General features: G+C 43.5%; 3 protein-coding genes across 9 annotated transcripts in view; 2 read left to right on the plus strand and 1 right to left on the minus strand.

Moving 5' to 3' along the window:
* LOC108632732 (pancreatic triacylglycerol lipase) overlaps positions 1 to 3660 on the plus strand; it is a 5199-nt gene extending 1539 nt beyond the window's left edge. The window contains exons 3-10 of one of the 3 annotated variants that reach the window (XM_018037485.2): positions 98 to 217; positions 353 to 499; positions 969 to 1197; positions 1356 to 1569; positions 1714 to 1931; positions 2424 to 2550; positions 2681 to 2896; positions 2974 to 3660. In XM_018037485.2, coding sequence (XP_017892974.2) covers positions 98 to 217; positions 353 to 499; positions 969 to 1197; positions 1356 to 1569; positions 1714 to 1931; positions 2424 to 2550; positions 2681 to 2896; positions 2974 to 3076 — 1374 coding nt within the window. In that variant the 3' untranslated portion in view covers positions 3077 to 3660. Of the gene's footprint in view, positions 1 to 97; positions 218 to 352; positions 500 to 968; positions 1198 to 1355; positions 1570 to 1713; positions 1932 to 2423; positions 2551 to 2639; positions 2897 to 2973 lie in introns of those variants that run through there. The other 2 variants (XM_026810726.1, XM_026810729.1) reach the window with 2 other exon arrangements.
* A 605-nt stretch (positions 3661 to 4265) lies between these two features.
* RhoGAP93B (MyTH4 and RhoGAP_KIAA1688 domain-containing protein RhoGAP93B) lies at positions 4266 to 11921 on the minus strand. 3 transcript variants are annotated; one of them, XM_026810714.1, is made up of 11 exons: positions 11831 to 11921; positions 11246 to 11530; positions 10084 to 10185; positions 9648 to 9786; positions 8466 to 9156; positions 7836 to 8390; positions 7361 to 7762; positions 7093 to 7281; positions 6096 to 6961; positions 5562 to 6005; positions 4266 to 5452 (listed from the first exon to the last, which is right to left on the minus strand). In XM_026810714.1, exons 2-11 carry the CDS (start codon positions 11260 to 11262, stop codon positions 5258 to 5260), a joined length of 3600 nt encoding a protein of 1199 aa, XP_026666515.1. In that variant the 5' UTR covers positions 11263 to 11530; positions 11831 to 11921; the 3' UTR covers positions 4266 to 5257. The 3 variants fall into 3 exon arrangements, with proteins under 3 accessions (XP_026666515.1, XP_017892960.1, XP_026666519.1); XM_018037471.2 differs by having other exon boundaries at positions 10084 to 10188; XM_026810718.1 differs by lacking the exons at positions 11246 to 11530; positions 11831 to 11921 and adding an exon at positions 11009 to 11237 and having other exon boundaries at positions 10084 to 10188.
* LOC108632754 (RAS oncogene family member Rab18) overlaps positions 11524 to 12742 on the plus strand; it is a 2794-nt gene continuing 1575 nt past the window's right edge. For all 3 annotated transcript variants that reach the window (XM_018037523.2, XM_018037540.2, XM_018037548.2), the window contains exon 1: positions 11524 to 12557. The gene's annotated coding sequence lies outside the window, so the exon portion shown is untranslated. The remainder of the gene's footprint in view (positions 12558 to 12742) is intronic.

Consider the following 12742-nt stretch of genomic DNA (forward strand, 5'->3'; position numbering starts at 1 on the left):
AAAGTAACGCTAAATTCATTCTTACCATACAATTTATTATTAAAGATTATACGATTAAAAAAAGTCTACTATAATTGCATTGAAATAATTTTTACAGGGTCAGGTGTTGATAGTAGCTAAAGACAAGTCGATCAAGCGATCATACTTTAGTCCTAAGAGGAAAACGAAGTTCATTATTCACGGTTTCATAGACACACCCCTCAGCAATTGGGTGAAGGTGAGTCACCACAGAACTAAACAATTTATTAACTTATCGATTATTATTAAGAATTCTAATGAGACAATTCACTTCATCTCTGACGTTGTTTTTGACACAATCTTTGATGCTATTAATAGTCTTGTATCTGAATAGGAAATGAGGAACGAGCTGCTGAAGCACGACGATTATAACGTGATCATAGTCGACTGGGCTGGGGGCAGTCTGCCACTGTACACTCAGGCCACTGCGAACACTCGACTGGTGGGCCTCGAAATAGCTCATCTGATCAAACACCTGCAGGTAACATCGGACTTTCGATCAGGGAAAACCGCTTTCTCATATCTATCACTCGAAACCCGTGAAAAATAGCAACACTCGTTTTATATATAAAAACCTAATCGTTTATTTCCCAGAGCGAACTTTTAGATCACTCGGGCTCGTTTTTAGGTGTGATGATTGTAAACGCAGAGCTTCTCTGTCTGAAGATAATGATCGTTGAAGAAAGCTAAAAGTATGTTACTTGAATTCATTTAATAGATCTAATGGTGAATCAGATGCTGCTTCCTTATGGTGAACGCTGGTCATAGTTCGTATCTTAATTGTATAACAATCACGTAAATCAAGATAAGACAGATATTTTAAATACACGTACACCTTTAAAAACGCAACGAATACTTTTATGCTTGCGATCATTTCCGAACACATTCTCCGAGTCAGATGGGTGAGATTGATGGTAGAGAAAATTAAAATACATGTTGTTGAAACGCAGAACAATTACGGATTGGACACCAACGACGTCCACCTGATCGGTCACAGCTTGGGTGCTCATACGGCCGGATATGCAGGTGAAAAGTTGAACGGGAACATCGGCAGGATCACAGGACTGGATCCAGCTGAGCCTTATTTCCAGGGAATGCCCAGCCACCTCAGACTGGACTACACCGACGCGAAACTGGTCGATGTCATTCACACAGATGGCAAAAGCATATTCCTATTAGGTAAAAAAATACGTGCGATCAATTTTCTATAATTAATAAATTTATAAATAAAATTCTTGATTAATTAAATGATTGATTTATTTTGTATTGATATCTGAATGAAATTATTGATTCATTCATGAACTCCAATAAATTTAATTAACTTATCACACGATAAGGGCTTCCAGGATACGGGATGAGTCAGCCATGCGGTCACCTGGATTTCTACCCTAACAACGGGAAGGAACAACCGGGCTGCACAGATTTAAGTGAAACTACCCCATCCTTACCGCTGACTTTGATCAGAGAGGGCCTGGAGGAGGCTTCCAGAGTTCTGGTAGCTTGCAACCACGTGCGTGCCATAAAATTGTTCATCGAGAGCATAAACTCCAGGTCAGTTATTGCATCCAAATCGAAACATAATTATTAATAAAATATTTCTGGAAAATTCACTTGTACCAAAGTACGACATATTATAAAGTGAATATAGAATATTAATTAAATTATTTGAACGATAGATTGTTTATCCTGTTCTAGGTGCCAGTACGTAGCCCACGAGTGCTCCAATTATGCCAGCTTTCTCAGGGGCGAGTGTTTCTCATGCAAAAGTAATAATAGTCTCAGTTGTGGTGTGATGGGCTACCACGCTGACTCCAGTCCAGCTGTGGTCAGAAGACAGGCCATGGGCCAAGACGTTCTGTCCCTGGTGGGCTCCAAGTTCTTTTTCACCACTGGCAAAGACGATCCTTATTGCAGTAAGTGTCGATCACTATTTGCACAAATATAAACAGGTTCCACAAACTGTTAAATAGAAAGTAGAATAAATTAAATGATTAATTCTTTAAAAATTCAATGAAATCAAATTCATTAACCGTCATTTAATTAGATCTTAATTTAAATTATCTCATTTTACAAACAGATTTAAATGACCAAATTAACTCTTTGAGATAAGAAATTATTAAAAGGTCAACGAGATTTTATTTCTAATGCATAATGCACATATGTAGGGCAGATCGAAACGAGTATACCAGCAATATTCCAGGGTACAGAGTGATAACAGAGTGAAAGTAGAGCTACTCGCAAATAATAAATAATTTGTACTCCTACGATTGAAAGTGTCCAATCCAGTTTTGAATTACTACGGCCCAATAAATTATCAGACACGTTCTCCTGTGAAAAAGACTGTACTGTAACACTCATGTTTTAAATTTCTAATAAAATTATAATATCCATTTTTCAATTATTAGGAAGGCATTATAGGATCACTATAAATCTTGCCCGGCCGCCGACTGCCGAGAGCTGGGTTCAAGGCTTCATGAAAGTGACGTTCCACGCAGAAAACGGTATAATTCGCGACGTGGACCTCACTCCCAGGTAATCGTCATTAATCAATCAACGACTCCACAAATGAACTAAAACAACAAAATAATAAAATAGTAAACGAGATTTTTTCTGCACCGAAGGATTTGTTTAAATAAATTGGATTGATTTCACGTGATTGAAGCGGTTACATGAAACTGGAACACGGGTCTACTGTGAGGATGGTCGTGGCACATCCCGCGGGCGCTACAGGAGAAATCGGGAAGATCCGACGCGTCGAACTCTCCTGGACTTACGACATGGACGTTTTACAGCCGAGGTCCCTCTGCTTCTTCTGGTGCAACGATCGACTTTACGTTAACAGCGTCACCGTCGACGTCATGGAGCTTCCAGGAAGAGGGTCGGTACATCTTGCATTTTTTTATTGCTCAATTGTAGAACAAGCGTTTAATTATTTATCTCGGTTCCTGTGTACAGAAAAAGGGATACCGACTTTACTAGCAAGTTGTGTTCAGCGAGCAGGCAAGAATACGCGGAGATCGCCAGTGGTTCCACCGCGTCTTTCATCGACAATTGCTGACGGTACCTCCTGATACCTAGAAAACGTGTGATAGTCGTGAGCGGTGTCTCGTTCCTGTGAAAAGTGCCGAGCAATTGAACTAAACAGTCGATTGAACGATTGAGTCGAGTGAACAAGCAGGCTTCGTTTGGGCAAAAGATTTATTTAAAAAAAAAAAAAAAGAAAACAATCGCATCCTCTGCTTAATGTAACGCACAGTGGCAACTGAAAAGAGAACGAGGTGCAAAAAAATATATAAACGGCACATATATACTTATATCTGACGAAAGAAAATGAAAATGCGTCCGCGTTTATCACAAACAGGATTGAAAGTTACAAATTTTCAAGCATCGCGTGCAATCCTCCCCTAGGAAGAAACGCGTTAATGTATTATATATGTAAAAAAAAAAAAAGAATGGTGACGCGTCAGCAGTATTAATTGAAACCGTCAATTAATTAAACTTTGTACATCTTGTATATATATATATATATAATATAAAATTGGGTAGACGTAGTTAACTAGATTTTATTATAATGCCTAGTGTTAGTATAAAAAGCGAGTGTTCTTCTCTTGCTAACGCAAAATAAACTTTTGGTTCAAGTCTCGTGAACTGTTATATATATATATAATAGTAACGTCTACGTTTCTTTTTATACAATATTTACATGAAAGAAACGAAAAAAGAAACGAAACACCGTTTTCTTATTGCGATAAGTAGCGACGAGTTGTGATATTTTTTTGTTTTGTTCTCTTCTCCTTTTTTACACATACATAATTTAAATAACTGTGTTTAAATACATAATATATATATATAATTTACTGGTAACTTCTTCTGTTTCTCGATAGAAAAAAAGAAAAGAAAATTGTACAAACGGAAAGTAATAGGGCAGCTATATAATATATATATATATATCTTGTACTGCGTTAATTTGTTAAAGCGTCTTAAACATTAAAAACAATATCCTTCTTTTTATAATATATCTCGATGTAAAATATAAACACTTGTTATGCCATATATATATATTATATATATCTATAATCAATATTCTTTCAATTAGTCTTCAACAATCACGATGCTCTCACATCCTCTCACTCGATGGTGAAAATATAATTTTCTCTATCTTCGTTTCTCCTATGATATATAGAAAGAGAGGTAAAGTGCATTATTTAATTTCGTTTCAAAGGCTACAAGGAAAAGAAACACACTAGTTTGCAGCTTGCTAAGTCTTCTTTTTTTCTTGCAATGATTTTACTCCTCGTTAAACACACAACGGGTTGCTCGTTCTTAATACAAAAACACGTTTTTTTATTCACTTTTTCTGTTGGTTTTTTTTTTTTCGTTTAATCGCGCGGTGCACAGAGCTATACAACGGTAACACATGATGACAATGACGATGACAATTCGTATATTTTTTTTTGTCCTTTTCTGTTTTATTTTACACGAGATTCAACAATGTATCGAGTAGAAAAGCCGTCCGCGTTCAATCAATTTTTTTCTTCTTCTTCTTCCCCCTCTTAATCCGCGGTAACAAGGGTTTGGTAAAATATATATATAATATGAATATATATATATGTGTAGCGATGTACATAATATAATCTAATAATCTCTATTTCTGTTTTAACGTATAGAATCTGCGCGTTATTACTTCTTTCGTTATTATAAATAATAAATATATTAGAAAACGAGGAGATTAGCTTGGTAAGACATTTCGTTTAGCGGCTAGATTATTACAATCAGTTTTGTAAACATTCACGGGGCTAGTTTCACGGCGATCGCGTAACTGCGTCGTTTGCTGCAACGATAATAAAACAAATTTTCATTACCTAGTACAGTGAAATGCGATGTATAAATCGTTACGAATGAAAGGTGAAATTGTCATTATAATTTTCTACTCGAGGATATGTATAATCGTAAAGCTTTCAGTTTCCTGTAACATAAAAAAACGTAGATGTGTTAGATTTGATCATAATCAGTCTTAAGAAAACACTCAGTTGGCCTTGTCATCGTTGCAGCAAGCAAATTAAAATATAAATGAACGAAAACGAAATAGAAAGATAATAAGAAGAACAATGGTGAAGTATAACTAACAATAGTACAGTGTGTAATATACAGCTGTGATTCATTTGGCATAGTTAGTCTAGAGGCGTTCGTTATTTATTTATTTTCTTTCCTTATCTAGCGCGCGGAGAAGGGAACGCGGTCAGTGGAGATCGTCGACCCAGGCGGTGTTCAGCGACTCTATCAGGGTGCGAACGAATGCCATCTCCTTCCGCGCGTTCTCCAGGATCACCCGTGGGTCCTGCGAGGTGCATCGCAGTATGTTCGGCGCCATCACCATCGCTAGATTATTCGCGTCCATCTTGGTGCGGGCTACCACTTCCGATCTCGCAAATATCTGAAATCAAATTCATCCTACTGATCGAAACTCATCTCCGCTTGCACTTCTCGTTCAACTGTCATAGATGAAATTTAACAAGATACATTTTAATACATCACGCGTTTACCTGAAGGAATCGTATCAGATGGCAAAGAACGCGACGATTTAAGTCAGGCAGCCTGTCGACGAGCGCGGCGACGTTGGCAGCGGAGGCCTCGGGATCGTCGTGCCTCATGGAGACGCACTCGGTGTAAAAGGAGTCAGGAATCAGAGGTTCGTAGAGCTCTCTGACCCAGAGCTTCAGCAGCGAGGCAGGCGCGTGGGCGTCCTGCGAAGCGGCGAGGATGGTGCCGTCCTCGAACCTGTCCAGGCAAGCCTTCAATGCGCTGACTTCGTCCGCGTCTGCGGACACTCGGAAGATGCCCTCCGTCTGGATACCGCCGCGAGCCAACACCTGCCGCGTCAGCGTGGTCTGTATCCATGGTAACTCTCGATTCGGGAAACGGTCTCTTTGGAGGGCCATCACTTCGGACAGCGTCGCGCCGAACATCGACGCTCGGAAAATTTGAATCTACGGATTATACGAAACACAGTTGACTACGAATTCACACTGGCACAGGAATACACTAAAAAAATCGCACAGTGATATTAGTGAACGTACTCTAGCTTGGTCGATGTCTTCGAGAGTAGCCTTCCTCGGTTGCCTCTTGCCGTGGGCACCGATTCTTTGCAAACGACGACAAGCGACCGTCGCGTAATGGCTGACTTGCACGTGGATGGGCCACTTGGCTACCTCCGGGAACTGGAAATTCGGATCCCGATGCCTGTTCATATAACCCTCGAGGTACGGTTCGAACGTAGCGCTGGGTGGCACGAACGCCAGGCAAACGGCCAGCAGCTCCCATCCCCGACGGAGACTGTCTCTCCTAGGATTCTCGGTGGTCTGTCTGCAGATCTGGACGTACAACTCGTCCCGCAACGGTGGTTTCGAGTAAACCGTGTTCACGATGTCCATCGCTACGCTGTCCAGCGTCATCCCGACGTTCGCCTTGCGATCGCCCATGTAAACTTGAACAAGCCTGAAGAGATTGCAAGCTTCCCGCTTTAGCAGCTTTTCGCCGTCGACCATCACGAGCATCGGCTGGGGTATAGGATCCTTCGACCAGCTGAGGATGTCGCGTACGCTGAACTTCTTGCGGAAGAGCAGCCTCAAGCCTTTCGGGCGGCCGCAGTTCAGGTTCAGATTGTCCTGCGCGTACTTCTCGATGTCTCCGCCGCCACCGCCGCCCGCACCGTCATCTCGCCGCGGCTCCTCGCCGTCTTTCTTCTCGACGCCGGTGCTAGGAACAAAGACTGTCGTCGTGGGCGTTAAGCCTGGAGGCTGCCGCGTCGCGATCGTCACAGGTTCTCGGGTTTCAGACTGCGTTGTCACGTGCGGGGGCGACGGAGGTCGCACCTGTGGCCTCGTCAGAGTATCTGCGGTGTTGTAGTACGTGGCCAACCCTGCAGTGTCATAGTTACCCAAATCTGAAACAATTATTCATAACTAGTTAATGACAGGCTTAGAAAATGAGGACGCCGGAAGATGTAATCATCATGTTACACAAGAGTTGCACTGCAAGTCATTTAAACCGTAAAAAAAGAAGTCATTAGCTGACCTGCGTAATGATCCTCGAGGTATTCTTGACTGGAGGAATCGCCCTGATTGCTGGCCGCTTCGTCATCTGCGAACTGATCGTCGGAATCGTCCTCGGCTCTCCCGCCGATACCCTCGCCTCTGCCGCCCTCCTCGTCCAAAGAATCGTCGCCCTCTTCCACCAGCAACGGATCTCCGAACTTATAACAACCTATAGTAAAAAAATATCAAGAATAGTTTATATAAATGCGTAAGAGACGAAAATCCCTCGAAGCATCGAGCGCACGTACCCGAAAGTTGTGCCTGCTGAAGAATATAATGTTGAAGTGGTAACAAGTGATCGGGATCGGACAGTAAGTTCCCGTAAAACGGAGACGGAGGTGGACTCGGGTTGCCGTTGCTCCTCTTCTTCTTGCTGTCGTCCTCTTCTATCTCCTCGCCTACGGCACTATTGCTGCTACTGTTACTGCTATTGCTACTGCTAGTGTTGCTGCTGAGCCTTTGCCTGGACTGCTCGTGGCTCTGGCTGATTAAATAACGCTCGTGCATGGAATCGTCATCCCTGTCCCTTCTCCTGGACTGTTGCTGCTGCTGTTGTTGCTGCTGTTGCTGCTGATGCATCTGTTGCAACTTCTGTTGCTGCTTCTGCTGTTGAACGAAGCTGTAGCTACGAGCCAAGGAAGGTGGAACACCTAGGCGAAGCGAAATTAAATCATCGTAACGCGCGTCGCAAACTTTGAAATATTTACCGGAGAGTTTACTCACAATCCAAGGAGTTGTTACAAGCGGTGTTCCGTCTGTAATCCTTTTCCCTGTCGCGTTCTCTTTCTCTCTCAACGACGTCGACGCTTCTCTGCTTGGACGCATTGCTGAGAACGCTGGCGCCTCTGACGAGGCTCTTAGGCAGTTCGTTCCTCTCGGCCAGCATAGCCCCGTACATATCCCTAACGTTCGCTTCGGACAGCGACACCGAACAACCGTGATGCCTTCTCCCTATACTACCAGTATTATCTTGCTTATTCATATTACGCGGATGCATGGAACTTGGATGAAAGGCTGACGCGTTCGTCTTGTCTAGACTATTTACTCTCTCTCTATGGTGAACACTCTCTCTTTCCCTGTCTCTGTGATAACGATTGCCGACGCTCTCCACCAGCGAGCCGTACTTCTCGCCCTGCGACTTATAACTGTGGCTCAGCTGAACCTCCGGCGGACGGTACGGCGGCATCTCTTGCCTGAATATTCGCGATTCCATCAACGACTCGCGATACGGCGACGTACTCGGCTCCGGACCGTACGACCCTCTACTACTCTCCCTACCTGTGATTTCAAAACGATTAAACGTCCCTGCAGAAAATCAATAGTTTTTTAATTCAATTCCAAAACGAGACATACCATTTTTATTCTTCTCCAACTCCAAGTTGCCCGCCCTGGCCTCGCGCTGAGTGTCCACGAACGATTTCTTCTTGAAAAGCGGTGTGCTGGTGGAAAGCGATAAGCCTAACGGCGGTGGTTCGCCCAGGTTCACCGATTTCTGATTCTTCACGCTTTCCAGAGTGCCACTCTTGTGCCCCCGAGCCTCCAGAGTGCCGCTGTGCTGCCTGGGCGAGGACTGCGCCTGGTTCGCCGAAGGCTGCGGCCCGGTACGATGATGATGCCGATGCGGGGAGTCCAGCAATCGATACCCGGTCGATTCGAGGGACGTTCTACTGTGGGAAACCGAACTGTCGCTGGATCTACCCGAATCCTGCGAGTGGTTGTGCTGACGCCGCGTGGTCGGCACTTCATGATGGTGCCTGTGGTGCCTGTTGTTGTGATGATGGTGATGATGATGGCGCCTCGAGGACGGCGACGGCGACGGAGGTGACGTTTGAAGATCTACGCTGGCGTTCGTCGACCTCGCTTTATTTACGCTACCTGTCTGCGAAGAGGACAGATTGGAACTTTCTTGGTGATTGAACCTCGCCAGTCGGCTGACAGAAGGGGTTTGCGTTTGCGTCGACACGGACTCTTTTCTCCTTGGCTCGGCTGATTTCTGACTGTCCACTCCACTGCTGCTTGCCGGCTCTGTGTTCTGCTTTAGCGTCTGCAATCAGATTTTCGAAGAACCGTTGCTAACAAAGGGAAATATACAAAACGAACAGCGTTAGACCTTTCGTATTTTATAACACGAAGAATACTACCGTGGGAAATAAAAATGGGATCTAACATGAGACACGCAAATAAAACGTAAGTGGGTTCTTAAACGATTATGACGCTTGCAGCGTGGTATAACGTAAACCAAGAGTTTTTTCTCCTAGCTACAAACGTCTATTTATAGCAGAGCCGACAGCTTGCACGCTCGTATCCCCGACATTCTACAGAAGAGAGGCTACATTGATGTATAGCGGTTTGGGGAAACTCCTAAATCATTCCGTCTGTACGCACGGAATTTGTATATCTTTAATAAACCGCGCACGCTCACTGAGCAAACATGTTTATCAGTATCGGAAATTCCAATAACTTTTTCTTAACATCGAGCCACGCAGATGTGTGAACGCGCGTTATCAGTCGACGTAATATAAACGAATCATTCACCTGAAGCTTTGCTAGAGGTATGATGTCACAGTCGCTTGGACGGTGCCACACGGTTTTCTGTGAGGTCGCATTGTAATAGTAGAACCGCGACGTATTCTGATCGAACAGTTCCCACCACTGATTGTTGTCCGTCTTCTTCCTGTTAATTGAAAGCACAGCAGTGAACCGAATACCCAGAGCTGATATAAAAAATGCGTGCCGATCGCGGGGTTGACAATTGAAAGTCGAGGCACGGCGTCAAATAGAAATCTGGACCGCGGACTCTTCCTCTATCGTAAAAGGAAAAGCTCGCGCGATGATAACTTTCACTGGACTAATTAGATCAGAAAGACAGGCTTTAATCTGATAGACGCGAGCAATTTAATTCTTTTAATGAGAGATTTCCCGGTGTTCCTTCTTCCTAGAAAAAAAAAAATGTATTATCTCTAAAACTTACACTGGCACACCTGGAGGGGGATCCCACACACACTCCCCGGTGGTGAGATTGGCGTACATATGCTCCTTGGTGCGTGGTTCTATAATCTCCACCCATTCCATTCTACTGCAATTACATTTAACAATTTAACGACATCCGATTAACAACCGTGTTTCGTTTTCGCATCGGAGAAATCGCGGTTTAATCGAAAATGTTAAAGGACAGGATAAAACGGGCTGTGCACATGGCAAATCATTAAAGCACTCGATGGGGTGCACTCGAAGATAAATTTGTTGCTCCTTTTTATCACTATAATTAAAAACTCTAAAAATAGTGTGACAAAGTGAATAAAAAAAGGAAGGATCGCGCGAAACGTTGTGACGGCGAGGATTGGATCGAAGATCGGATAAAATTTCGAGTGACAGTCGGTTTTTCTTTAAACCACGACCGAATCGCAAGTTATAAATAATTAATCGATATTCCAGCGAATCCGCGAGTGGACCAGGCCGATCTTTATTTCATTCCCGAGGCAACGGATTAAATGATAACAGCGAAACTTCGTAGGAAAGCGATGACTGTCACCGGGAGGGACGGTTCGCGAAACGAATAGGTGAAAACGTTCAGAACCTCGGAAAAGTTTCTCTCCCGTCGCAATAAAAGGGTGTCCAACCCCTCCCATCCCCCCCTGTAACCATAAATTGATAGGAATGCTGTGGCTGCGATACTGGCAACTCGTCTGATGTCATGCTATCCGTTTAATTGACTGAAATAGGCAGCAGAAAATCCGTACTAACAGCAAGTACGCGACGGAGAGACGGAGGAGAAGAAGAAGAAGACGACGACGACGAGGAGAAAAACGAAAGTGGAGAAAAGAAGGAGAGCGACGATAAACGCGTGCGAAATGTAAAACGGGGAGCAAAAGAAATGAGGAGAGGCGAAGACCCACCCAGTCGCGGTTTGATAAAACGCGGATTGTAAATAAAGACGTGACGAAGATTGTGCGTTTCGGGTAAACGGTAGCCGGGTTCTTCTTCGACCGGAGGAGAAAACTGGGACGGGTCACTGGGAAAAAAATTCACTATCGATCCGCGAAACACGCATAGGCCGCCTCGCTATAGAGTAACTCGTATCTCTCCCCGTGTTCCCCTAGAACCGAACGGAGAGAATCTCGTCCTTTCCTTACCCGTCGGTGGATGCCATCGCGCGGTGGTGCGGCCTTTAAAGTCGAGTTTTATCCGCAAGCCGGACCTGGACACGAGGAAACTGAGAAACACTTCACGTCACTTCGCGTACGGTTCGACGGTGACACTTGACGAGCACAACTGTGTGACAGTTGGGTGTCGCAACGTCCCATTTCCACGAGCAACACCAGGCGACGCGGCCCCCTGTTCATGGCAGCAGCCCAACGGCGGCCATCTTTTTTATTCCACTCGGCTCCGCACCTCTGCCACTATAGCGGAACGAAAATCTTGCGATCCAATAACAAATATTGATTTAGAACATTATTCTCATATTAATGAATAACAATACCGAAAATCGTGATTATTCAACGTGAACGTATCTCTCGTAACAATAATCGATCTGTTACTGTTCCCTTCTGTAATGTTACTCAACTTAGCACTGATACCGAACGCGCGTGCACATAGATATTTAATCTTAATATTGATCAGGAATATACAGTTAAATATCGAGTAAAGATCATGGTGTTCCGCGAACGTGACTAAGATTTCGAATCCTATCGCGTAAATAGCGAATCTGTTTTCCTCACCGACTGCACGTTGTTCTTTCACGTCACTGTCAATCATCGAAAATTCAAATCCTGATGCGTATGGATTGATAGATTTATCGTACGCCTTACGAAGAACATATCGTTGGACTCAGTGTAAATTCAGTGTAGACTTATTGACCTCCGCGGGTCACTAGTTAGACTTTGCTGTACGACTGACATCTTTTGATAAAAATGTTATCACCACGATAACGCACGTTGTGCAGGTTAAGAAAGTCGATGGCGTTATCTTTCAGCATTGGAATTCACATGATTTCTGACATTTGTGAGACGAGCGTTAATTGTGTCGGCTAATGATACCAACGATAATACGAATCATCTCGTACAGAAACAGGATTCGCAAATCCCAACGATATTTTTAGACGAATCATTATTTTTAGTCTTCCTGAACAATAGCTTTCGCTTCAACCATCCGACATTTTCCCATGAACTCACGATTTTCGGAATTGTATTTACACTTTGCGCACGATCATTTTCTAATAACAGAAACAATTCAGACGACATCTGCACCGTTTTGCAACAACTATAATATTGTTAACCAGGTGTCCCCCCGTGGGTGTCTCCCGTTCTTCTCCGTTTTTCCTTGTCCACAGTCCAGAACCGATAACAGTACACTGTAATTTTTTACCTATTGTTCTGTACTCGTTGCAAAAGCGCAGTTAAATCAAGTGAAATTCGTTGAACTCGAGTGAACTTGTACATATCTACGGTAAGCGTTTTCTGTGGTAATAATCATTTGATGAATCAGCAATTGCTACTACTACATATCAGTCGTTAACCTTGGTCATCTAAATTCTCTTTTGTGCTTTGTAAACAAATTTATTAAACCCATGTACTCTTTTTCTCGTACTCAAACTTCCTTGCAATCTCAATCTTAATAAAATGCATCTATTA

Source organism: Ceratina calcarata, unplaced genomic scaffold (genome assembly GCF_001652005.2).
Source record: "Ceratina calcarata isolate Rehan_Ccalc_2016 unplaced genomic scaffold, ASM165200v1 scaffold11.2, whole genome shotgun sequence".
Lineage (NCBI taxonomy): Eukaryota > Metazoa > Arthropoda > Insecta > Hymenoptera > Apidae > Ceratina > Ceratina calcarata.

Excerpts from the sequence above, each read along its gene's own strand:
- RhoGAP93B (XM_018037471.2), bottom strand. Across the intron at positions 7,282-7,360 it reads TCAGCAGGCACAACTTTCGG|GTTGTTATAAGTTCGGAGAT; the intron begins GTACGTGCGCTC and ends TTTTTACTATAG. Across the intron at positions 6,006-6,095 it reads AAGACATCGACCAAGCTAGA|ATTCAAATTTTCCGAGCGTC; the intron begins GTACGTTCACTA and ends TATAATCCGTAG.